The sequence below is a fragment of the Nuphar pumila genome, chromosome 17, assembly GCF_984573655.1.
Source record: "Nuphar pumila chromosome 17, dmNupPumi1.hap1.1, whole genome shotgun sequence".
Classification (NCBI taxonomy): domain Eukaryota; kingdom Viridiplantae; phylum Streptophyta; class Magnoliopsida; order Nymphaeales; family Nymphaeaceae; genus Nuphar; species Nuphar pumila.
Window position 1 is genome coordinate 83,360,698 of NC_143265.1, and position 27,959 is coordinate 83,388,656.

Below are 27,959 nucleotides of genomic sequence, written 5' to 3' on the forward strand. Positions count from 1 at the left end.
CAGTATTTTCTTGCCCCTTATTCTCGTATTGTTTATTTTTTCACGAGTGTTATCGTTTCAATCGCATGTGCGGATGTTTCCAATAAAGTTTGGCACAGTTCCAACATCGCAAATGAGAGAGCACCTGACTGGTTAGACACGAAGACGGTGTTGGTCATAGTAAAAAATATCGCTGATCATATTTTAAAACATTGCAATCTTCAAAGGCCCATATCATTATCTAAAAATGAGATGAAAATATGATATTAGTGTATACAGTTCTTACATGAACGCATTTTATTTGTTCTCATTCCCCTGACAGCCACCCATCTTGGCATTTCTCGATATGGGTGTGGTCTATCTCGAGAAATGCTGAGATGGGTGGCGGTAGCTGTGCTGCATCAATCAGGGCGGCTGCATAAAAAAATAAAAAAACTCTCGTTTTTTATATATTTTTTGTATTTTATATTTTATTCCCATAAAGGCTCCCCACAACCTTGCTAGGTGATCGATGATTTGGCTTGGGGCGTTCAAGCTGCGAGGCCTAAGTAAGTGATGGAGAGACCTATTCTGTGAGAGTACCGAAAAACATCCACGAGGGATGATTAGTGGAGGCTGTGAATTCTTCTCAAACTGCCCAACGAAGCATGATTTGCTTAGTTATAATTTAAAATCATGTTTTTATATATGTCAATGTTTTCTCACGATTTTTTCCGGTGGCTCTTCTTAGTGGCTCCCAGTACTTGAAGCCTATGGTTCTATTCTGGTTGTTGTTGTTGGAGATACTCATTCCTCTTTTTGGTGTTGATATATATCTCATACGTAGGATTTTTTTTTTAAAAGGCAATCTGGGGTTAGTCCGACTCCCACCAGTTACACAACATACTATTGGGTTTTGAACTTGCAACGTCCCAAGACATGGTGACCTGCACTAACAGCTCTTACCTAACAAACAAGCAGAGCTCCTGTTGGGATGGGTAGCTCAGCCTGTAATGTCTGAAAACTATGCTAAGCTCCTGTTTGGGATGGGTAGCTGAGTTTATGGAGTTATGCATTTGAGGAAGTGGTAGCTGTCAAATCCATCCTTTAGTGTAAATACAAAGGAGAAAGGGTCTCACTTCCCATCCCAGATGCATCCTAGCGCCGAGATTCCAAATTTGACCAAGAGTTTTGCCTCAGGAACACCAAATGCATAAACGCCCATTCCAGCGCCTAGATTCCAAACAGGGCTTAACTACTACACTTTTAGGAATAGGTGCTCGCAGCACTGAGTAACAAAGAAGAAAACCTCACTTATGCTGATTTCATATGACGGATACAAGAGTGGCAAGCCAGAAAGGATAATCATTCCCGTCCTAAGAGAGAGGTGATAAGACCAGTCCCAACCAATTACCCTTCACTCATCATTCTTTGCCCCGGCTTACGTAGAGGCCTACGATTCGAGTCATCGATGGATGCCCAAAGATGTTGTTGTGTTCTTCAAATGTCAGCTAATCTTCTTCTTCTTCAATAGGATAGGATTTGGTCTGGAAGAAAGGATTTTGATTTGACCCGCCCGCCACAATTCTTTGGTGGTCGAGACTAAAAGTGGCCCCTCAAGGAAAGCCGGCCCTATCCTTTTGAAAGCCATTCTTCCCACCGCCCGTTTCCCCTCCTTTGGAAATTGGAATGCTGGCTGGGTTGACTTGAGCCTCCTTACGCATGGCGGGTGAGCTTCTGCAGAGCACCCTCTCCTTCCGGCCACGATTTACGATCGCCCTCAATGGAAGTACGATCCTCCTGCCCCGACCATTTCGCAAGTCACTCTGCAGAACTTCACGTTTTCTCCGGCGAAGTTCCGATCGGAATCCTCTCGGAATCTGCCGAGCTAAAGCCGTAGATATCGGATTACCGACTGTCCTGAACCAGCCGGAGGAGCGTTCTCTGCTTCTGGATGTCAGCGGGATGATGTGCGGAGCCTGTGCCGCTCGCGTCAAGTCGGTCCTCGTCTCCGACAATCGTGTCCATTCAGCAGCGGTCAACCTGATCACGGAAACCGTGGCGGTTAGGTTGAGAACGGATGTTCCGGTGACCGGAAATTCCGAGAGTGTTGCGGAGGATCTCGCGTGGAAGTTGTCGGATTTCGGATTCCCAGCGAAGAGAAGGAATTCGAGGCTAGGTGTTGCGGAAAACGTGAAGAAATGGAAGGAAATGGCAGAGAAGAAGGAGAAGTTTCTGGCCGGGAGCAGGAACAGAGTTGCTTTCGCCTGGACCTTGGTCGCTCTGTGCTGTGGCGGGCATGCTTCTCACTTGCTGCACTCTCTCAGTATTCACATTGCACACGGTAGGATTCCGATCGTTTTTCTTCTTCATTCCGTTTGTTGCTATGATTTGACTGATCACTGCATCCATGCCTGTGCATGTATATTCACATATGCATGTTGTGTTTACTAAGAGGCATATGCTATGCATTCGTGGAGTATATAAGATGTTCACACGTAAATTGTGATCCTGAACTTGAGTTTCATATCTTACTCATCTTTGGGCGAAGGAATCCAGCAATTTTCATGGAAACGATTGCACTTTGGTACAACACATGAACTGTTGGATGCCGGTGGAATATTTTGCGTGGCTAGAACTTTGAAGCTTTACCCAATGAGCTGCGTCATATTTCTGACGATGTGCTCCATGCGCGCACGCGTGTGTGCAGCCAGTTTAGGAATGTGACCAATTAGTTTTCAATGTTGCAAGTGTTTTTTGCTTAATCTAAACCTGAAAACGTGTTTCTCAATGCCTGTTTACCATGAAACATACTTCGAATTGAATTATTTCAGTCTTACAAAGTCTTTTGTGCAATATGAGCCGTTGAATTTTAGATTCTTTGCTAAACCTATCTAAACATAAAAAGTGTATAATCTAATACATGTTTTCTACGAAATAATCTATAGAGATCACATTTTTAGAGTAGGACTTACAAAACATGATATGCAACATCTAAACTAATTGGCCCATTTGGTAGTGCATTCCTAAGCTGGTCAGGAGTGACCAATTACTCCAGTATCGTTCTTGGCAGTTTCTCAATGCGACTTTTCTAAAGAGTTTTTTTTTTGTTTTCAAGCATTTTTTCGTAAGAAAATCTTGGACGCTTTGGAACAATTTTAAATGTAAAGAAAAATAAAGAAGATAAGCAATAATAAGTTTTAGCATTATTTTTTTTAGAACATAAAGAAACAATTAGAAAAGGTTTTTAAAAATAAGAAAAACAAGAAATGGAAAAAGTATATAAAGTAAGATTTTTTTTAGTGTCATGATATTATCTCGCAATAATTTCATGGTATTTATGTTATAGCTGATATTTCGGAAATCTTGTGATATCTTCTCTTTAATAATGGCTTGGGTGTTTTTCTTGTAAAATTTGTGATATTTTCCAGACATCAATGATATTTTTTCTATGATATATATATATATGCATACTTATTTATTTATTTGTTTATGTATTTGTGTATATATGTGTGTATGTATATTCCAAAATGAATCTTGAAGTCTCTAAGGTTGATCGATAGAACCTAGTATTTTCAATATCGATGTGGTATCATGCAAACGGTCAATTTTCTCCTTGTAGCCAGTTTGGATAAACAATTTCCGGTCCCTATTCATCATAATGCAGTAAGACTAAACCAGTCTCAAATATGAACCTCTTTATATTTTACATTTGAATATGCATGCCTAGATATATTCTATTTCTGGATTTGCCTATATAACAGAACTACTTTATATGTATGGTAGGCAATAATTATGAGATACTTGAGTACTGTTTATGAGCCTATAGCCAATGATTTTCTTTTTCCACATTCCAATTTGATGTAGGGCCAGTCTGGGAAATTCTGCAGAATTCGTATGTAAAATGCTGCATTGCATTGGTTGCTTTGTTTGGACCAGGAAGAGGTGAGTGCACTTTTTTTTCTGTGTTCTTTTTCTTTCTAAACAGGCATCTTGGTAGTTGGTACATGTGCAACATTGTGTGGTTTGTGGAGTTCAAATGTCAGTATCCATATTTTCTACTTATAAGAGTTCTGGCAGGATCTGTTCACTAAATTGTTATTCATATCAATCTTATGCATTTGTATTTTATTAATCATTACACATACACATGCACAAACTGTGTGTGTGTGTGTGTGCATGCTTGTGTGTGTGTGTGTGTGGACCCAAACACACATGAAGAAAAAAAAGGAAATATGAAACAGGCATTTTTCATATAATTGCAGATCTTCTCGTGGATGGTGTAAATGCATTTTCTAAGGGATCTCCTAACATGAACTCTCTTGTGGGATTTGGATGCATCGCTGCATTTGCCATAAGTCTGGTCAGTTGTCTCTTAATGCTTTCTTTGAGAAGCAGTTTGCTTTCAATGCTTGAGCCTCTAAATTATTGCACTTATTAGAATCAGTCATCTTTTTAGCTATTGAATTTGATCTGATATACAGTTTGTCTGCTGCTCTAGGTGTCTCTGTTGAACCCTGGGCTCAAATGGGATGCTAGCTTTTTCGATGAATCGGTAATCTATTCTTGTCGTACATGATACTTTTGGATTCATGCCATTTGCAGCTTTATCAGGAATGACATTTTGATGTACGTGTCTATTCCCAGTTTTTCCCTGTTTGATGCACTTCAAGTGATACTTAGTCCCCTTTCCGGCTGCTAGAAAAGTTGTCATTATCTGTGTTTGAATTGAATCTCAAGATATAACCAAATATCTTTCTTGAATTTAGACATGATATGTATCATCACACACTCTTTAACCCTACATTATGTCCTCCTCAGTCAATTGTCTTTCCTGCTATTCATCGATAATTGACAAACTTGACTACAAATTGCACTACAGTGATTTCATGGTCATCTTGCTTGCATCGACAGTGCACCTATAAGTTCATCTTCAGAGAGGTAACTCTTGAAGGAGACCAAGAATGTCATATACAAATGACAAGAAATATGACCTAGTGTAAAGAGGACACGATATGGTTGCCTACATGTGCTGAGTCACTGACTTTGTCCTATGAAGTTCTTAGATTTCTTGCAGTATATTCTTCATAACAATTATCATCATGGTGACTTTAAATTCCACTGTTGGCCGTTAGTAAGTTGCATTGTGATGTTACTCGAGCACTGAAAATGCATGTATATCCTGACCTTGTTTCGTGAAAAGAAGATCAACCCATGACATCATTCGATGCCTCAAGGACATGATTGTGATTACCTTTTGGTGGATGTAGATATGGACAGCAAGGAAAATTTTCTCGATGTGGTTGTTTCACGTTCACAGTACCTTTGTTGCATATTTCTGTTATGTGGTTTCTTCATACTCACTGTATCACTGCTGCACATTTCTGTTTCCGTCGGGTACAACTCCTTGCACTGCTCAAACCCAATGACCTGCACTGACATAGTCATTAGGAGATTATTTTTCCTGCTAAGTGCGTCAGCTACCTTGTTCAGAGTACCCGATTGATGGCGAATCGTGAAGGTGTACTCTTGCAAGAAGCTAACCCACTTGGCATGCCTGGCACTCAACTTCTTTTGACTATTCAAATACTTTAGCGCCTCATGATATGTGTACAAGACAAACTCCTTATAAATAAGATAATGCCTCCAATAACGAAGGGCTTTTACCACGGCATAAAACTCAACATTGTAAGTGGAGTACTGGCACCTGGCTTGAGTCAACTTTTCATTAAAGAAAGCAATGGGTCTGTGGTTCTGACTCAAGACTGCACCAATTCCCACTTTAGAGGCATCACACTCAACCTCAAAGACTGTGCTAAAATCAGGAAGGGCTAAGACAGGGGCACTAGTCATTTTCTCTTTGATGAGCGTGAAGGTTTTTCCCACTACTGACGTCCAATGGAAACTAGTACCCTTTAGGCACTCCGTAATAGGGGCCATGAGGGTGCTGAAGTTTCTCACAAAACGACAGTAGAAAGTGGTTAACCTATGGAAACTACGGATTTCTCCTATAGTCTTTGGGGTAGGCCATTCCATAATCACACGGACTTTGGCGGGATCCGCCTTAACTCCATCAGACGACACAATAAAACCCAAAAATATGACACTTGATGTCATAAACTCACTTTTTGGCATTGACATACAACTTTTCCCTTCTTAAAATCTCTAAGACTTGACACAGATGACTCAAATGAGCAGACAAAGACGAGCTATAAATCAAAATGTCATCAAAATAGACAACGACAAACTTCTCTATACAAAGGCGCAACACTTGGGTCATCATATTCATGAAGGTACTCGGGGCATTTGATAACCCAAATGGCATGACTAACCACTCATACAATCCATCATGTGTCTTGAATGCCGTCTTCCACTCATCCCTCTCTCGGATACGGATTTGGTGGTACCCACTTTTTAAATCAATTTTGGAGAAGATAGAGGCACCGACCAACATATCAAACATATCATCCAATCGAGGAATGAGAAAACCGTATTTGACAGTGATGCGATTGATTGCTCGGCTATCAACACACATGCGCATGGACCCATCTTTCTTAGGAGTGAGCAGGGCGGGTATTGCACAAGGGCTCACACTCTCACGAATAAACCCCTTTTGCAATAACTCCTGAACCTGCCTCAACAACTCGGCATGCTCGGCTGGGTTCATGCGATACGCGGGGAGATTAGGGAGACTCGATCCCGGGACAAAATCAATGGCGTGCTGCACCACCCGCATCAAAAGTAGACCATCAGAAAGGTCGTCTGGCATAATGTCGCAAAATTCCTCAACAAGGGGCGCGATGTCCGCGGGAACGGGCAACGACGTACTCAACAATGACTTAGCCACCAGGGCATAACAGTAATCGTCCTCCCGACAATGGCTCAAGAAAGACTGGTAAGATAGGCCCGCGAGACGGGGAACTCGCTCAGGCTTATCCACAGTGGGAAAACCGATCTTCTTGATAGGGAGAAGGACTATTTTATGACCCTTAAAAATAAATGAGTATGTGTTCCTATGGCCATCGTGAATGGTCTTGCGATCAAACTGTCAGGGACGTCCTAAAAGAATATGACACGCACTCATATGGGCTACATCACACCACACCTCATCGTGGTAATGCTCCTCCATGGAGAACCGAACTAAACAATGTTGGGTGATAGGGACCTCGTTTCCTCTTTTGAATCATGCCATCTTGTATAGTTGGGATAATTTTTCCGTTTTCAGGTTCAAGGTGGACACGACACTCTCAGACACCATATTCTCACATGCCCCAGTATCAATTATAACATCACATGCATGCCCCTCACAGTTGTAATGGGTTCTAAAAATGTTATTTCGCAACCATTTTGCAGGGGTCGACTCTCGGGGTGCGGTCAAAACATGACAAATAGACAATAAATTTTCGACGTTGCCGTCGAACTCTACGACTTCCCTCTTGTCACCGCCTTCAACCAATGACTCACCCTCACTCTCACTATCAGACATTGACTCAACAATACCCTCAACCAAATGGCCGTTCTTGTTCACGGTGGGGCACTTGGACGCAAAATGTACTAACTCCTGGCACCTAAAACAACGAAGGGTAGACTCACTAGGCTTGGTCTTGGACCTGGTATGGTATGCGGGTCCGGACTGGTCAGGCTTGCTAGGGTCTACTCTTAGGGTGGACTTGGAGTCTTCCTTCCTAGGAGAGATTGCTCCCTTGGTTGGGAAACTCGACTTGGGTCGACTGGACTGGTCACTACGGGAGGTCCTATATTCCTGCCTCTTTTTCAATTTTTCCTCCACATTCATGACATAATTGCTTGCCTGATCCAATGACTCGACTGTGACACAACTGAAATCATCAGAAATAGCAGGACAGAGACAAAAAATATACCTCGTGACTTGCTGGCGGGCGGTCTCCTCAATCTGCACTCGCAGGGATAGACGATGGAACTCAGCAGTGTACACCATCACGGTACGGGTGCCTTGACGCAGGGTCAGGTACTCCTTGTAGGCTCGCTCGACGTGCTCTGAAGGCACAAACTTTGACTGCATCTCCTCCCATGTTTGTACGTGCTCTAGTCCCTACCACTCCCTCGACCTCTGCAGCTCAACCCACCATGTCTGTGTTAGGCCCCTCAACCGAGTTGACGCTAAAGAGACACGACGGTGCTCAGCTATAGTGTGGTAGTCGAAGAAAAACTGTACGACATAGGACCAATCGATGAACTGCTCTGCATCGAATCGTCCTGCGAACTCCGGAAGGTCTAGCTTCACCCCGTAGGTGAAGAGGTGCTCTGGTGCTCTCTACTGACGGGTCTCCATCATTCCTACGGGGTACTCGTTCTAGAAAGCGTCGTCATCCAACACTGCTTCATCACCCTCTTCGTGGCATTGCTTGCCTAGATACTGGTGCCGACGAACTCCAACGACGTGTGGTCGGCGCTCAGGTTGCACTGGTCCCTGCTGAATCTGCATGGCGGCTGCTGGAAACTGCCTCGGTCTGGCTTGCCTGTGGGTGGGAGCCATTTGTGGTCGGCGTTGTGGCACCGATATGACAGGAGGTTCTACTAAAGGTAGACGGGTCGGTCGGGTCTCGGCTCTAGGTGGGTAGGAATGGGATAATATGGGTTTGGGTTATGGGTTGGGTTAGGGTAGAGGTATTGGGTCGGGTATGGTGCTGGGTTCTGGATCAGGGATGGGTTAACGGATTGGGTCTGGTATGGGTATTGGGTTTGGTTGGTGTAGTATTGGGATGAATCACCCGATTGGCTCTAGATTGAGTCAAGTCCTAAACTATTTGTCGGACCTAGAATGGGGTGGGTAGGATCATGGATCGAGTTATGGTGTGAGAAAGCCTAGTTTGAACTCGATCCTTGATCCGTAACAAAATGGGTCGGGTTTTGACCCGGTTCAAATTCAAATTGGAGCTCCGTTCGAGTCCGATATAGGTTTGGGTTGGCATTAGATCCATTTTGGGGTTCAAAAGTAATAGGTTGGATCTGGTTTGGGGCGACCCACGAACCAGACCCAACTAGGTAGGTCGGATAAAGGGGTTCGAGGCTCGGACCCACTCCCTGGGACCCAAAGGATGGTCCCCGAGAACTGGGCATGGGCTCTGCTGAGGAGAATCCTGGTTCGGCCCAATCCAAAGGGGCCCTCCCGCTCCGGCTCGCGGGTGTGCTGGCACGGGGCCTCCCCGCACGGGCTCGGAGGGAAAGGGGGATCCTTCCCAGGTCGGGCTGACGAGACCAGGCCTGCAACAGGACCCAGCGTGAAGCTGGGGTCCTGCAGACCCGACCCAGCCTGTGGGGCATCCCTCGTGGCTTGAGGCCACGAGCCCAGACCTGCGGCAGGACCCAGTGTGATGCTGGGGTCCTGCAAACTAGGTCTGGCCTGCGACGCAGTCGCAGGGACTCGCTGCCAGGGTTGTGGTACACCCAAACGATGGGGGGTTCTGCCGTGATCCCCTGGTTCAATTGGAGGGTACACGGATCTGAATGGAGTGGAGGGACCGAAGGCGAGGCGGTGACACGGACAGACTGAGGATGTATCGTCTGGCCTGTTTCCGCGAAGATGGGATTCACGCGAGCTGCTGCGCCGTCAACCAGATCTGCTCCTGGCATTGGTGTTGAAGTCGCGCATCGTTCCACCGGTGATTCAAGGACGACAAGCCGATCTTCGAATCCATCCATACGCTTCGACATACCGGCTACATCTTTACTTACGCGCAGTAGGTTTTCCTGGATCTTTGGCAACATGTCCATCATCCGCGCCATCGGATCTTCGTTGCTGATTTCCTCCCGCTCTTTTCCGCTTGTAGGATCGTTCCTCGCCTCTTGAGCCATGTCGTTGTTGAAGGAGGAAACCCTGTGCTCTGATACCACTTTGATGCAGTGAGGAGGATCAACTTTCGCGTTCTTTGACTATGGCCGATGAAGGCACGACCCTTACGGTCGTGCGATGTGCAGAAAGTAAGAAGAATGCCCACCGAAATCGATGAGGCTTACTTTTATTTCAAAGTAAACTTCAACTGAACAATAGAATGAACGTAAATGAAAGGGAACAAACAATAGAAAGGAAGAAAAGCCAAGAGGAAAATTGTTGACAGAAAAAAATGGAAGAAAAACTGCTGCAATCTGAATATTCTTTGTGTTTCGCGCAACCCTAGAAGAGGGTTTTTAAAGCTTGCTAGTGGATTCAGGTCTCGGGTCCGTTCCTGGACCCGAGACGTCTTCACTCTGCAGATGGATCTGGGACGATCTGGGTCTTCCCTCGTCTAGAGTAGGTGCGCAGGGTCACATCCCTGCATCGGGTCACCTTACCTGCGATCGGATCCAGCTCCTGGGTCCGATCGTCCATCCCCTGTGGGTCGGGTTCCCTGGCCGTGCCTGGGTCACGCGGGACAGGCCCGATCTGGTCCTGCTCTGCATCAATAGATTATGTCACATTCTGAATTTCTGACACATACTTAGGTTTCTTGAGTTTGGTGAGTGGAATCATCTCAGAGATTGAAAGCTGGAGTCGCAGAATGCTATGCGCAGACAAAGCTTGCAGCACTGGGAAATTTTTCTTCCAATTCACCTCCAAATTTTCATCCCAAGAAAATAATGTATCATAAGAGAGGACTAAGTGCTATTGGTTGCAGTCTCAACTGTAACATGTCACCCCTTGTATGTGTATGCAACTATGCATACATGTGTGTTCATACTTCATACTGCATATCTGAAATTTTTAAGGTGTTTGAGTGCAGGATTCTGATAGCATGTTTTTGGCTCCGGTTTTTTAGAATATTCCAACAATGTGTGTGGCCTTTGACTGCTCTTGTTCTTTGTATCTTAGTATCTTCCCTCATTGGATTTGGCTGATATAAGACTATATGAATTGCTAATTTTTGTGGTTCTTGTAAACACCACCAAACAGTCAGTTTCTTATGAAAATTGATGTTCATTAGCTCAGTTTCTTATGAAAAGTGAAGTTTATTAGCTAGTAAAATTTCATAGTTCTTATGTGAGCCTTTTTTCTTTAGTATGCAGGTCATGCTTCTGGGTTTTGTGCTTCTTGGACGTTCTTTAGAAGAAAGAGCAAGAATTAGAGCATCCAGTGATATGAACCAACTTCTGGTTAGCTGTTTTCCTTAGCCATGTTCTCCGATTTCCTTTCATGTTCCTTTCTGTTAATGTTCTTTCATGACAAGTATGATGAATTATGAACTTGTAACCTGTGTTGATTACTTTCCTGTGATATTATTGAACTTGAAATGTTCACAGGGTATGGTCAATGAAGACTGATTGTGTATATTTGTTATTTCTTTGAAGAAAAAGTGGATATTGACAAAATCCTGTTTTGTTGCTTTACTGGTAGAATTCATCATTAATATGCTCTATGTGATGATTGATGTGCTCTTTGAAAGTTTTTCACCTGTAGAGAAAAGAGAGAGAGGAAGAGAGAGAGAGACGAAGAAGAAACGCAAGTTTTTTTTTTTTTGCTGTTACGCTTTCTGTTTTTCTCATATCATATCGTGACCTAAAAGATGCTTTATAATGTTACAACACAGTGATATGGATCCGGGTCAGGTGTATCCAGACCCGATAGTCTAAGTGGGTTATAATACATAACTATGGATATGTTACATGGCTGTACACAATCCATGGATCGACATGGATCGGGTCGGATCCTTTCCACCTTTTTCACCCCCCCTCAAGTTGATCATGGTTTTGGACCATGAACAACTTGCCTTTAAGCATCCAAAAACGATCCTTTGTTAACCCTTTGGTAAATAGATCTGCAACTTGTCTCTCAGTATTGACAAACTCAGGCTCAATCTCTTTTTCTTCAACCTTCTGTCTCACAAAGTGTTGATCGATCTTAATGTGCTTGGCACGACTATGATGTATTGGATTGAATGACATGTTGATAGCACTTTGGTTGTTACATAGCAAAGTAGTGTGGGAAATCTTTTCTCCTACTTCGGTTAGTAGGTGCCTAATCCATGTGACTTCGGCAGTAGCAGCAGCCATAGATCTATACTCAGCCTCAGTGTTTGATCTAGCGATGGCCTTTTGTTTTCTACTGCTCCAAGAGACTAAATTTTTTCCGATGAAGACACAATATCCTGATGTAGATCTTCGTTCATCAGGATCTCTTGCCCAGTCTGCATCACAATATACAGTGAGTCCGTGCTCATCTTTGCCATATGACTGTGGTGAATATATCAATCCATCCCCCATAGTCTCTTTCAGATATCTAAGGATCCTCTTGACCGCTTCCATATGTCCAGTACGTGGCGCATGCATAAATTGAGACACTTGATTGACTGAATAAACAATATCAGGTCTGGTGAATGTGAGGTACTGTAACATTCCTATTATGCTTCGATACCTAGTGGGGTCATCACACAGATCTCCATCCTGAGAGCTAAGTTTTTGATGAAGCACACTCGGAGTTCCCAGAGGTTTGCAGTCTTGCATGCCTGCCTTGCTGAGAACGTCTACGGTGTACTTTTGTTGAGTGAGTGTCAAGCCATGAGCCTGGTTATCAACTTTTATGCCAAGAAAATAACGTAGAACTCCAAGATCCTTCATTTTGAACCTCTGATCTAGTAAGTCTTTTACTTCTTGGATGTGGGTCGCAGAGTTTCCTGTGATGACAATATCATCGACATAAATTAATAACAGAGTGCTCACAGTCTGACTTCTAAGGATAAATAATGAGTGGTCCAGCATGGAACGTGAAAATCCATGTTTCTGAATCTCTAGCGAGAAGCTATCAAACCATGAGCGAGATGCTTGCTTCAGACCATAGATAGCTCTTTTTAACCTGCACACATGAGTTTTACAATTTTGTTCTTGATACCCAGGGGGTTGCTCCATGTATACTTCCTCCTTTAAGTTCCCATGTAAGAATGCATTTTTTACATCAAGCTTACTCAACTTCCATCCATGTTCAACAGCCAGGGAAATAATAATTCGGATTGTTCCCATTCTTACAACCGGACTAAAGGTCTCATCATAGTCTTGTCCTGTTTCTTGAGTGAATCCTTTTGCCACAAGCCTTGCCTTGTACCGTTCAATAGTTTCATCTGGCTTGTGCTTTATTTTGTAGACCCATTTACATCCAACAACATTTTTGTCAGGTGGTCTAGGAACAACTTCTCAGGTTCCACATTCATGCAAGGCTTGCATTTCATCATTCATGGCTTCTACCCACTTGGTAGAAGTGGTTGTCTGGTAGTACATAGTGGGCTCTTCTTCCTTATTGAGAGCAGTTAAGAAGAGTTGAAAATCCAATGAGAAGTTGTTATAGCTGACCCACCTGTCAATGAGATGTCGTATGCGGTTTGATTTTCTGACCTCAAGAGTACGAGAATGAGTCGGATTGTCGTCTGAGACATGATCTGAATGGCTTGATGCTATCGGTCTCTGTCTAGAATAGACAATGCCTTTGTATCTGCCTGGTACTTCTTCTGTATTTTGTGATCCCGACGTCCCAGTGTCTTCAAAACTCTCTTCTTCTTGCTGCACACAATCTGAGGAGCATGCTTCATTGGATTCAACAAAAAGTTTTGAACTCAACCACGGATAGTAAACTTCAATTGGCATATTCGTTGCATCAGCTCCGTCATCAAAATTTTGTTCATCAAAGACAACATTTCTTGAGATTCTGATACGTTTGTTGATGGGATCATAACACCTATATCCTTTGTAGTCATCTGCATATCCCACAAACCTACATTTCTGGGCTTTGTCCTTAAATTTTTTTCTCAGAGACTGATCAATATGCACATAGCAAACACAACCAAAGACACGCAAATTATGATAACTAGGATGAGCTCCAAAAAGACAGTGATAAGGAGACTTATTTTCCAGAACAACCATGGGCAGCCTATTTATCACATGCACGGCAGAATGAAAGGCTTCTGTCCATAGGTTGATAGGGAGATGACTGTCATGAAGCATACTCATGGCACTTTCAACAATATGTCTATGTTTTCGTTCAGCAATCCCATTTTGTTGAGGGGTATGGGGGCAGGACACCCTTCTTCCTATTCCATTATTTCGAAGAAAAGAAACAAAATCACGGGATGAGAATTCCCCACCTCCATCACATTGAAAAAATTGAATGGACTCAGAAAATTGATTTTTGACCAAGGAAAGAAAATTTTGAAACAAAGAGAAGACTTCCGACTTATTCTTTATGAAATATATCCAAGTGTATCGAGAATAACTATCAACAAAGATTAGATAGTATCTGCTCCCAGATCCAGAGACAATTGGGGCGGGTCCCCATACATCAGAACAAATAATCTCAAAAGGTTTTGAAGCTCTCTTATTAATGGAATGGAAAGGCAATACATGACTTTTACATGAAAGACAACTGGAACACTTATGACTGCTCTCATTCTCATTAAGACTTTCTTTTGGAATGAGATTATTAGAAACAAGTTTCTTAATGAAATGACTCTCACAATGTCCTAACCGACTATGCCATAAGAACGGCTTATTACATTCAGAAATACTAAAAACACTGGCAGAAGAAGATGAACACGACTCTAACGAAGGCTTCGAATTCAGATGAGCAGGGCGGACATCATGACATGGAGCTTCTTCAAAGACATATATATTGCCTCGTCTTTTTCCTTCAGCGAATGTTTCCCTCGTGCATAGGTCCTTGACCTGCATAGAGAAGGGAGTAAATTCAACTGAAGCATTATTATCATCAATAAGCTTGGAGACAGAGACGATGTTTTTCTTAATGTCAGGAGCATGAAGAACATCAGAAAGAGTAAGAGTGGAATGTGACATGGGAATGATAGTTTTTCCAACATGAGTAACAGGATGGTGGGATCCATCTCCAGTAACAATCTTACTTTTTCCAAAATAAGGAATAGGATTAGAAATCTTACCTGCATCACCTGTCACATGAGTTGTTGCTCCTGAGTCAACAAACCAAGTGTCTTCATCACTCTGTTTCAATTTCAACCCTGACAAGGCAGATATTAGTAGATCTTTGATCTCTCCACTATCTCTGGTATTTGTGAACTTTCTTTTCGTTTCTGTCTGTGGGCCCTTTCCTTTATTCTCTGGATTGTGCCAACAATTCGCCTTGATATGCCCCTTTTTGTTACAAAAGAAGCAAGTGGGGACGGATCTTGATCCCTGCGCATGGGCAGACATATTTGGAGTGGGAAGCAGACCATGCCCTCCGTATCCATTTCGCCCTTGTCCTCCTCGTCCTCGTCCTCTACCATAAGTCACTCCTGTGGCAAAAACTTCTTGAGAATTTGTGTGGATGTGAGTTTCTTCAGAGAATCCCTTCAGAGTCATTTCATATTGAATCAATTTCGCCCGTAACGCATCGAAGGAAGGAAGAGCAGGAAGGCACAATAGTGAAGTGACTATCATATTGTAGTCAGATCCCAATCCACTCAGAGTTTGTTGCACCATGTCGTTGTCGCTTACGGCACATCCTATAACTGCAAGTTGATCTGTGATGGTCTTTATCTTGTTCAAATATTCCATGATGGTCATGGATTCTTTTCTTAACAACTGAAATTCCCTTTTAAGGAAAACCATCCTTGCTTGAGAAACCTGCGAATACGTCTGAACCAGTCACTCTCAGAGTTGTAGCGTTGTACAATTGTCGGGAATGGCAACTAGAACTTCTTGAGACAGGGTTGAGGTGATGTATGCAACAACTGATTAATCTTTCCTTTCCCAATTGAGAAATTCTACATTTTTGACATACACGATCGAACTCACCCCTTGATCATCTTTCTCTTCTCTCAGGACAAATTCTGGTGGAACAAGAGTGGTTCCATCCAGGTGACCTAAGAGACCTTGACTCCTTATAAAAGGAATAATTTGTCTCTTCCAAATCAAGAAATTTGAGGTATTCAACTTTTTAGAGACGAGTTGGTTGAGAAAGCTTGAAGAAATATTTGATTGAGAGTGATAAGGGTCCATTTGAAAAGAAACAACGAGAATGTCGACCAGAGTGTTCACAAAAAGTTCAGCCCCTTTTTTTTGGAATATAGAATCGCAGGCTGCCGGATGCAGGGAACTCAGTTTCTGAACCTTTTTTTTTTTTTGCAGTCTAGAAATTGAGATTGATGAGATGAAGGATGCCTTCACACGTTAAAAGAACCCCCTTTTTTTTTATAAGAATAGAAATAGATAATCAAAGGACAAGTTTCACAGTATAGCAGTAAAGAATAAAAAAAAAATGAATGTGCAAAGACAAACTTAGAGGAGATTAGGTAAGGCAGATCAAGAAAAGAAATTAAGGAGAGACTGTGGGTGTCTGTGTTCACGTAAACGTGAATCACAGATTCACCAAAAAAATGAAACCCACGTGAATAGAGGTCACGTGGATCACGGTTTCACCAAAGGAAGAAACCCACGTGAGGTGTGGGTACACAGTAGATTTCAGAAAAAGGGGAGGAAATGGGGAAGAACAAAAGAAAAAAAAAGGGAAAGGGGGAACAGAGAAAAAAAAAAGGGAGAAGGGGAAAGAAGAACCTCGATTTTCCGATCTTCGCTCTTGCCAGAATCCTTCTCAGCCTCAGTCGGATCTATGCTCTGATACCATGAAAGTTTTTCACCTGTAGAGAAAAGAGAGAGAGGAAGAGAGAGAGACGAAGAAGAAACGCAAGTTTTTTTTTTTTTTGCTGTTACGCTTTCTGTTTTTCTCATATCATATCGTGACCTAAAAGATGTTTTATAATGTTACAACACAGTGATATGGATCCGGGTCTGGTGTATCCAGACCCGATAGTCTAAGTGGGTTATAATACATAACTATGGATATGTTACATGGCTGTACACAATCCATGGATCGACGTGGATCGGGTCGGATCCTTTCCACCTTTTTCACTCTTTCCTGTGGCTTTGATGATTCTTGCAAGGTTTGATATTAATCTGTATCACTATCTGCACTTTTTGAAGATTGGTATGCTGTATGTTGATATCAATCTAGTTGAAACTTGAAAGGAAGATACCCATTTGATGCCAATATATTGAACTAAAACATGAGCAATCAGATCTTCCTTTTGCAATACTTTAGAAAAAATCTAGTACATTAGAAATGCTGTTTGAGCATTCCTCAGCTTTTCTAATCGAATTAAAGGGATAACAATTCTGAATTGTATTAGGTCATTTTAGTTAAAGGGTCAAACTGGACAGTTCTTCTGGTAATCACTAGTGAGAATGAGTTGCACGGACAACTTGGAGATAGGGTAACAGATTTTTTGCATAGTTTTCCATCTCATAGGGGATCAAACCATTAAATTTTCAAAATTCACACTTAGATCTGCTGGCTGCTGCTCTTGAAATATCTCTCAATAACCAACTTTGCCTGGTTACTTGCCTTCAATTTGTTAACTTCATAATTTTTGTCAGAGCTAGTGTTTTCCTGGAAATTTTGCATCTTTTTCTGTTGTTAATGTTGTCTTTTTGACTTGTTATACACATTGAATGGAGCATGTAGGATCTATGTCCTATGTGGATAGTTTTAGTCATTGATTGAATGGTGAGTACGACACTAGTTCAGTTATAGTGCTGGAAAAGTCAGATGCTACACACATGGGACCAGAAGAGCTACATGGGTTGCCCTAGAGAAAAGGTCCCCTGGAGGCTAGGAGCTTGAGCTCACTTCTATCCTGCACATACTTGTTTTCAGCAATTGCTTCCAAAATGTGTTGTTGTCAACTCCAGTAAGTAGATTAGTTTCCATCTCTGTCTTGTCTAATCTTCCAAATTGGAGTCACAGTTTTCCATGTTAGAAATCATGCATCATCAATTTTTAGTTTTGGAAGTTCAATTTCGATAACTAGTTAAAAGCTATGTATCCTGCTACCATTGTCAGTTTTTCATGGATATATTCTGTTTTTTCACAGGAATATATGATCCCAAAGCATCATCTGACAAAATGCTTCTGCAACTCTTGCATTGCAACACTTGCAAAATGCTTCTTGTTTTTTTGTATGTTGTGATTCTTCCCAACTGCCTCTTGCTTGCTTTCTCCACAAGTTTTTTAGAGTTTTGCTTGTTGCATTTCTTCTTTTTGAGTCTACCTTCTTACTACTTCCTCTTCATTATAATTACTAGCACTTGCTTTAGCTATAGCCTATAGCATGTACAGATCTAGGAAGCATCTCTATGCAATTCAGTCTGATTCCAAAGTAATCAACTGCCAAGTCATGGCTTAGTTTCCTTATTGAGCATGTTCATGTCGCTTCAAATATCAACCTGAGAATCGGGAAATTCCAACCAATCAACTTCTTATGGAACATGAAGCACATCTGCAAATGAAATTGGATTCATTATGTCTAGTATGTATATGTAGAGAAATGTGTAGCTTCCAAACCATGTATCTCTCAAGACTGTCCCAGACCCCTTTAAAAAACATGCTTGCATGAGTTTTTTGCATAATCCAAACCCGTAGATGTGTTTATCATAGTTTATTTACTAAAAACTTGCTTTGAATTGAGCCAATTTAATAAGAATTCTCGTTTTTAGTTAATCAAGTTTTTTGGTGCAATACAATTACTCTGTGTGTAAGTGTTTGTATGATGGTTTTGGCACTTTTTGAATAGTTTCAATTGCTGGCTTCCATCACTGAAGCCTTTCAGATAAATGTTTGCTTTCTTTCAATGTTTTTATTCTTCTCAAAAATAGATGTATGTGCTGTTTGTTTATTGACTAGGTGCTTTCTTTTTAACTCTGTTCTGTTATGTTCTCTCTTTACTAAAATAGAAGATGCTGAAAGTACTAACCATGGGTGTGCCTTCATGCAGTCATTAGTGTCTTCTCAATCACGATTGGTGGTCACCTCTGCTGAAGGTGGCATATCAGATGACAATGCTGTCTGCCCTGATGCAATTTGTGTTGAGGTTTCAACTGACGACATTAGAGTCGGAGACTCAATCTTAATTTTTCCTGGGGAGACTGTTCCTGTAGATGTATGTATTTTTATCTAAACTTTCTGTGTGTGTGTTTTGTACGAGCTTTTCAGAACTCTGCATAAACTGTGATCAGTTCCAAATCATGCTTGTAATTACATGTAATTACGCTACCACTCTTCATGGCCAGCTGAGTGAGAATTTATTTTGTTACCCCGACATTTTATTGTTTTTTTCTGTTCTTTTCTTTGATAAAAAAATATTACACAAAAAGACTGCCTCTTTCTGCATATTCTTGGTTGAAATGATCAAAATGGATGTCATTCATTTTTCATTGAGTTATTGAAAGAAGTGGTTTAAAGTTTATGTACATTGAGGAACACTATCAATGTGGATTATCGAAACATTATGGTAAGATTAAAAGTTTGAAACACACCTTTCTCACTGCTTTTGGTGATATATATTGGACGATGTGTATGGATTTTGCAAATGCTAATGGTTGCTTTGTTTCTTTTTTCCAAATTTTCAAAAAAATGGTGTTGCTTTATTCTGTGTTTATAACCTTGTATAGTAAGACTTGCAAGCATGAACATGTTTTGATAGAAAATATAGCTCGCAAGTATTAAACAAGCATCAACACCCAAATGTCCTCGGAACAGGTATAGAGGTCCCCATTAAGTGCATAAAACAACACATTCATCATTGAGGTCCTTGGAAGGTAGTCATTCAATGTGATAGACTTTTATTGAAGAAAGCTTCATTCTGCATGTGCAAAATGCATCATTATGAGAATATTTTTGTTAATTGCATCACAAGTTGCAGGACAAACTAAATTCTCTCTCTCTCTCTCTCTCTCTCTCTCTCTCTCTCTCTCTCTATATATATATATATATATATATATATATATATATATATTTAGCCTTCAAAAATTATAGAATAGGCTCCCATAACTCCTTATCAGTCCAACTAGTTCTCAAGATTTGAAACTTGCCTTAACTAAGTCTGTATAGCTTATTTTATTTTCCTAATTCCACCAAAAGTAATATGTATTTATGGAATAGAAGAAGTTTGTATTATGTATTTTAAAAGTCAGGGATGTGCTATTGTTTAGAGCTTCTTGCAAAGATCTCTCTCTCTCTCTCTCTCTCTCTCTCTCTCTCTCTCTCTCTCTCTCTCTCTCTCTCTTTTGAGTTCATGATGGTTGAGTGGATATGCCTTCTTTTCCTTTAATTATATTAAAATGCTCATCAGGATCTGACACCTCTTATTTACTCTCTTAGGGGAGAGTTGTTGCAGGAAAAAGTCGGGTGGATGAATCTATGCTCACTGGAGAATCACTTCCTGTATTCAAGGAAGGAGGTCATGTTGTTTCAGCTGGGACTGTTAACTGGGTATGCACATTGATTTTGCATCTTGATGATATTGTCTTCTTAATCCTGCCATATGCATTCCTAAATCATCTTCCCACCTTCCCTACACCACATTCTCTTTTGTAATTGTTATCATTTGCTGAGTTCACTTGTTAAGCATGGAATAATTAGTCAACCTGGAATTTGGAATTATTGAACGCATACAGTATGTGTTATTCTTTTCAAATTAACTATCTGGAAAATGCATAGTGGCATAACTTCTTTAAATAAGAGGAATATTTATGGTATTATGAAGGTTGACCAGGTCTTCCCCTGAATCTGAAAGGTCCATGGGAACATTCATGGACAACTTGGATTTTAAGAAGCGATGTCAAATCTTTCTAAAGTGTTTTAAGAACTAATGTCAAACTTTTCTTAGAGTTGTTTTCTTCATGTTTATGACCATGAAATATGAACACAATTTTATGTTTATTCTGGGTAGTTTGTTAAATTAAAAAATTGCTGTCATGATGATAAGTCCTGAATTGCATGTTACTTATCATGTCAAGCATGACCTACTTGTGTTCAATTACATTTTACAGGATGGCCCATTGAGGATTGAAGCATCTTCTACTGGATCTATGTCAACAATTTCCAAAATTATCCACTTGGTCAGTATATTTCTAGTTTGTGAGTGCCTACAATTAGTCATTGTTTTCATATTTCTTGCTGTTTCTTAGGTTGCATGTGCAATGTTCATGTATTATTTGTTGGATATTTTATCCCATGTTGGGAAGTATGTTAGCCCCATCTCTTATACACTTTTAAAAATAAAAAAGTAGCTAGCTAAAAATAGAAAGCTATTTTCATTGGAGGATTTAGTATCATAGCTGTCAATATTCAAATGTAGGGACTCTGGAAACAATATTAAGTTGTAGTATCAATTTGTGACATGAAGATTCATAAACATACATAAATGAGGATGAGAGGCTTGCAGTAGCCTTCATAGAGCTAGGAAATTCAAATATGATTTACATTTGTGGAAGCACTAGTGAATGTCTTGACTCCCTTGCAGAGGGGTATCCCTACACAAAGCTATCCATGGGTCACTATTTAGTGCATTGAACAAATGGATCTGGAGGGTGTGTAGCCTTAAGAATATAATGTGCACTCCTCTAACCAAATATGCCGCCAAATTACTTTTACCCTCCATTTCCAAATCATCATCCATTGACTGATGATTTAGTTTATGGTGCCAAGCATAATTCAATAAAGGAATCATCTGTCAAATCATTTTTATCCTGCAACTCGAAATAATGTGCCATTATTGACTGATGATGTATTTATGCTGCGAAGAATAATTCAGTAAAGGACCAATCTGATCTACTATATGTATGCGAAGTATATGGAGCTTGCTAATAGCAGTAGAAGGTATGCTGGTGGAATAAAAAATATTCTAGAGCACTTGGATTTTCAGTTTCTAGTTGTAAAGCCTTTGTTAAAATGGTTGTGAAAGATCCATCAGAAAAAATGATGGAATTATGATTTACCAATTACGATACTTCTTTGGATTTTGTTCCTTTCAAACACCAACCCTCGCAACAGCCTCAGACATCCATATCCAACAAAAAAATATAAATGAGATGAAAAGGAAAAGGAGGGGAAAAGATAGGTTTATGCTTTTCAATTTTCATTGTCCAAAGTCTTCTTATTTGATTTGACTAAAATTCCTTGAAGATGAGCCAACCATTTGTTAGTTAGATGCAAAAATATTGGGGAAGTTATGAGATCTTTGGGATTTTTCAGGTTGAGGATGCACAAGGTAATGAGGCTCCTATCCAAAGAGTTGCAGATTCAATTGCTGGGTCTTTTGTATACAGTGTGATGACATTATCTGCAGTGACTTTTGCATTCTGGTACATACATGCTCTAATGCTGCCTTTTATGCAGAAACTTTTCTAATTTGATTAGGTTTGAAACAACGCAACTAGTTATCTTGTACGTTGAAATTGTTTGTGTTTTATTTTGCATGGAGAATGATTGCCTGGCTGCAGATTCATGCTGGGAAAAAAAGCCTTTTAATTTCTGCTGCCACGTATAGATGTGGCAGATTTTTCCATACATTGATTCAGTTTTTGCATCAACCCAATGTAAATAGGACAAGGCATGATGATGTTTTTTTTTTCTTTACATTAATTCCCTGAATGCTTCTGACATTGTGGGCATAGAGAAAGCATGTTTACTCGACTTTTGAACCCAATGTAGATATGACAAGGCATGATAATGTTTTTTTTTCGTCTTTTACGTTAATTCCCTGAATGCTTCTGACATTGTGGGCATGGAGAAACAGTAATTACTTGACTTTTGATCCTTATGCAGCAGTCATCATGTCACTGCATTTTTATTTACACCTCTTTGGTCTGGTAGAGTAGTTGATTTTTGGACTCGCGCAAAAACTGTATAGCTTTTTTAGGACCTCATATGATCATGTTATACACTGAAAAATATGAAGGCCCTATGGCATTTGGGGAAGGAACAAAGTTGGTCAAACTTTGAGTAGGTTTTCCTTTGAAGAATGACTGGACAACTTTAGTATTTTAAAGTTTTCTAACTTGAAAATAGATGAATATCATTGCCTGGAAAAAGGCAAAGGTATACTCTGGGGACATGTTTAACATGCCTTCAAGAACTACTTTAGTTACTCATCGGCAATCATATGAATGTGTTGAGTCTTCTGAGTTGTTTGTTTCTTGCTGCAGAAATTTGTTTAGGATAAACCTATATTCCTATGATCACTGAAGTATTTGTATCGACAACATTAGCATCTACATGTATATTATGGAATATTTACTATTTGTGTACAACCTTATTAACCATCATGCACTGACGTACGCACGATTTTGTGGTCTGAAAGATACAAATTGGATATCGAATAAAAGTACATGGGAAAACAATTGTTATTATGAGAAATAGAAGAAGAAATCATTGGTCCTGAAAGAAAACATGCAATGATAACCATAATATTTTCCATTGGAGAAGTGACATTCATCACAATGACACCACTCTATTTGGTTATCAGTAGAACTGAGAATTACTAATTGTAATGGGAGGAGACAACTTATGTGATTTCAGATATAAGAAGTAAAACAAAGTGAAAAAGAAAAACATGCAAAGGGACAAACAAAATGCAAAAACAATTAGGCATACTATGAAGTCTTTTCATTGACTGAACCAAGATTATAAGAACCCTCATGTTAAAAGTTAAAACTGACAAGGAGTGTTTGCCAACACTATCTATGTCCATGTACATTCTACGATATGTTGGCATTTATGTTTAGTGACACTATTTTATGGAGAATGAAAATGGCAACATTGATGGAAAATACAGTGTCAGAAACAAATAAGGCTGTTAAGCCTCAGCAGCAGCACAGTGAACACCTTCTCCCTCTTAATAATCATTTATGGATGCTCTGTTTTTGGACAAACTTTAGTTTTAATGGTAAGTGACTAAAATAGAATACGGTCAGACACAATGTGAAAGGGTTTGGACATTTAGAGTTTGTGAAGCTTTTCCAGATTTGTAGTAGGTAGTTCAGTTTATTATGTGGTGATTTTACATTTCATTTCCATAATTTACAGTTGTAGCCTACTACATATCAAAACTGCTGATAATGTGCATTTGCAGGTATTATATAGGAACTGACATCTTCCCTGAGGTACTTCTCAATGATATTTCAGGGCCAGAAGGAAGTCCATTGCTTCTAAGCTTGAAGCTTGCTGTGGATGTATTAGTAAGTGATACGAAGGAAATGAAATTCTTTTTGTCGATAAAAAACTTGTAGTTGGTTTAGCTTACCATAAGGGAAATTGACAACATATTTTCCCTTAGTCTGGATACGAACAGGATAGAGTCGATAGACACAATCTGGTTAATGGTGTCTGTGAGTCCAACCTTGAGACTTCTACAATATCTGGTTGGATTTTGTGCATTTGGGTCCAGATCCAGGTTTGTACACAACTAGGTACAACCCAGATCCATCCTTATTAGTTTGGGTCTAAATTTGGCTCTACCTGGTCCTGATGATGGGCCTTTATAAATTCCTATGCCATTAGGGTTTTCCTTTTTGCATTTCAAAGTTAAAGAGGAAAAAATGTACTGAAGCAAAGCACCAGACTACATTTCTCAAAGAAGAGACACTCCCGGCTATTACTTCTGATTGATAATCATGGTTGATGTGCTTGCATTTTTTTTATCTTACCTCAGGTGGTTTCTTGCCCTTGTGCTCTAGGGCTTGCAACGCCCACTGCCATCCTTGTTGGCACATCTCTTGGTGAGTTCTGTATTCCTTTCACTGAGAAGGTATTGTAGTTTACTTATCAAACAAAATAAACAGGTGATATGCTTGATGAATTTATTTTCAAGAACATGATGCAATATTGACCACATATTACAGCTGCTGCTATATGTTTTAGACTGAATGAATAGGTTTCTTGTTTTGATAGTTACAAACCTGTCTTATGCGTGTTTGGCATTGTAAAGGAGCCAGACGAGGACTTCTTATAAGAGGTGGAGATGTATTGGAACGTTTGGCTAGCATAAATGTCTTTGCTTTTGACAAAGTATGCCATAACATTTACATCCTGCCTGCTTTGCCTTGTGTATTCTAGAAATTGGAATTGTAACTCCATTAACAAGTTGCCTTTTGTTATATTTCAGACAGGTACCCTGACCGAAGGGAGACCAACTGTCACAGATGTGGCATCTATAGTTCACAAAGCATCAGAGATTCTTCAGCTTGCTGCTGCAGTGGAGAAATCAGCATCACATCCCATTGCAACGGCTATCTTAGACAAGGCACAGTCCCTTAATTTAGAAATTCCTAGCACAAGTGGACAATTAACAGAGCCTGGTTATGGATGCATGGCAGAAGTTGATGGATTTCTAGTTGCAGTTGGTGCGAAGGAATGGGTTCATGCACGCTTTCAGCAACGGGCAAGACACTCTGCTTTGATGGATTTGGAAAATTCTTTGAGACATAGGTTACAAAATGGAGATTCACCTTCAAGTCATTCAGAATCCATTGTTTACGTTGGATGTGAAGGGGAAGGAGTCATAGGTGCAATTGCAGTAGCAGATACTTTGCGTGATGATGCAAAATCTACTGTAGACAGGTGCTGATCAATTTTAAACTGTGGAATTCACAAATAGAAACTTAATTAATCACCTTTACAAGTAACTGCCTTACTTCAGTTGTTACATTTAACAGTCTGAATTTTTTATTTTTGCAGTAGACACACCTGGTCCTATGTTCGTGCAGTTGACCTTGATTTAGTAAAATAAATTGGCTAAACTGCCTTTATCATTTATTTTCTTTGCAAAAGAACACTGAGCTATTTCATTAATGAAGGAAAAAAAGTAAATTTTTGCCTCAGGTAGCTGTTTGAACTGGATAAAAAATGCGAGGTTAAATATATCACAAGTGAAAAGCTAGGCAGATAACTTTAATAGGTAACAAATTAGGTGGCTATTTTGTAAATTTCTCTTTAAAATATGATGGTTTGATGATACACATTATCAGAGACCTTCGAAAGTAGTTTTTCTTGGCGAAAAGAAGATTTGATAATAATGCCTCCATTCATGAAAGGCTTGGAAATTGCATTGGAGAAAGCCTAATTTTGTAGCCTACCCATGTGATGATAATCTCATTGGAGCTCTTACAATCAAGATCACTTGAATGATGCCACAAGACCTGAGCCACTAAACATATGTATTTGCAAATATCACAATCATTTCTCTATTTTTCTGTTTAAAGATTAATTGTTTTTTCTTCTTTCATTTCTTCTGTTTTTCTTCAGTCTATGTCAATTATACAGTTCCATGTAGATATCAGTCACCCAGTGGATACCGAAATTGGTTGGCATTCAAGGATTTGCAATGGCAATGAGCACAGGACAAAATTCAATGATTTTGTTTGAGTTGTGGATACTTTTCAGTCAAACTATAGTTGACTATCAGTGGTGGTCCTGATTTGCAACTTTATTGTAGTTTCCAAAAGAATCCATGCTTCAGTTTTTTGACTTAATGTGTTCTTGGATAACGTCTTCAATTACCTATCTACATCACGAATAATAAATGAGTTTAGAGCAGACTTCTAACTTACCATTTACTCTTCTTTTTTCAAGGATCCAGCAATATGGAATCAAAACAATACTGTTATCCGGCGATAGGGAAGAGGCAGTGGCAAGTATAGCTAAAGCAGTTGGAATAGGAAGTGCTGATGCCTGTTTAAGTCCACAAGATAAAGCTAGATTTATCTCAAACTTGCAAAATGAAGGGAATTGTGTTGCAATGGTATCTACTTGCTTTTTCCCTCTTGGAGTGTATTTGCTTAATGCATCTCTATCAGTTTCAACTGATGAATTGTAACTCAACCTACCATTTCTCTTTTATCATAGTAAGTTAAGAGCACAAAAATGATGGTATATGCCTTCTGCCTTTCAAGGTTGGCGATGGCATAAATGATGCGCCTTCTTTGGCCCTTGCTGATGTTGGAATGGCCTTACAAAATGCAAAAGAAAATGCAGCATCTGATGCAGCATCAGTAATTCTATTGGGCAACAAACTTTCACAGGTGTGTTTGAGATCTAATAGATGGAACCATCGTGAACTGATTTTGTATAATTTCAAACCATAATGAAAGTTCATACTCTCCAAATGAGGTGGCATGTTTCTAAAATCCTGTGTGGATTTTGTATCATGTTGAATTGTTATTTAATGTGCAGGTTGTGGATGCAATTGACCTTGCTCGTGCAACAATGCAAAAAGTGCGCCAGAATTTAGTGTGGGCTGTTGCATATAACATCATTGCTATTCCCATTGCTGCTGGGATGCTGCTCCCTTCTTTTGATTTTGCAATGACACCGTCACTATCTGGTGAGTTGAAATTTCACTGTAGCAGGTGCAAATTTGATTTGATTGGAACTATGTCATGGCTGTTGAAGGCTATAAAACTTGTTATACGGTAACTGATTGCGCTAAACTGAAAGAAAGATTGAATGATTTCAGTTGTCCAAAGAATCAGATTATGTGGTCCTTTAATTGACTAGAATTTACAATATTCCAGGAAGAAATAGATTTTGTTTTCAAAGTTTCAAACAAACTTCAAATTTACCAACAACTTTTTGTACTTTGTGTGTGGAAGTCACCAGCACCCTTAGCCTGGTGAGAAATTACCAAAACCTTTGTTGGGAGTACGCAACTTCTGTTTGTGGCTGATTGCTACCTTCACCAGCGAGGTTGCTCTTGTGCTAGCCTTCATCTTATCTGTTTTCTTGGTTTCATTGGCAGGAGGCTTGATGGCGTTGAGTTCTGTATTTGTTGTTACAAACTCTCTACTGCTACAATTCGATGGATTTGCTCCAAGGAAGACAAATTGATATGGTTTTGAGGACCCCCTGCTGCGATTGTACATGACATTTTGCTATTCATTGATTTGCTTCCAATGCTATTGATTCATGACGTTCATAAACTCTTTTATTTTCTGCGGCTGTCCAGAGGGGAGGGGCTTGGTTCTTTTTTGGGGTAATTTTCATATATCAATCCAATTTTTTATTAAATAATAAACCCTATACCGTTTTTGTACTTTTGAAGTGTCAACACTGAAGGGTTGCCACGGTTAAGCGGTTAGCCATATATCGTCGTCACTGTTAGTTTAATCTTCGGATGGGGCTAAGAATATTATAGCATTCCCAGAGCAATGCAGTG

General features: G+C 40.1%; 1 protein-coding gene across 1 annotated transcript; it reads left to right on the forward strand.

Annotated features, from left to right (window-relative positions):
* The first annotated feature begins 1,005 nt into the window (after positions 1-1,005).
* On the forward strand, positions 1,006-27,833 carry LOC149812548 (copper-transporting ATPase PAA2, chloroplastic-like). Its single transcript, XM_089993757.1, has 17 exons — positions 1,006-2,302; positions 3,826-3,903; positions 4,224-4,321; positions 4,460-4,513; positions 10,981-11,067; positions 18,741-18,905; positions 20,126-20,236; positions 20,797-20,865; positions 22,001-22,110; positions 23,880-23,985; positions 24,459-24,525; positions 24,735-24,814; positions 24,912-25,366; positions 26,378-26,546; positions 26,698-26,826; positions 26,978-27,128; positions 27,543-27,833. Exons 1-17 carry the CDS (start codon positions 1,681-1,683, stop codon positions 27,629-27,631), a joined length of 2,640 nt encoding a protein of 879 aa, XP_089849883.1. The 5' UTR covers positions 1,006-1,680; the 3' UTR covers positions 27,632-27,833.
* Positions 27,834-27,959: the final 126 nt, after the last annotated feature.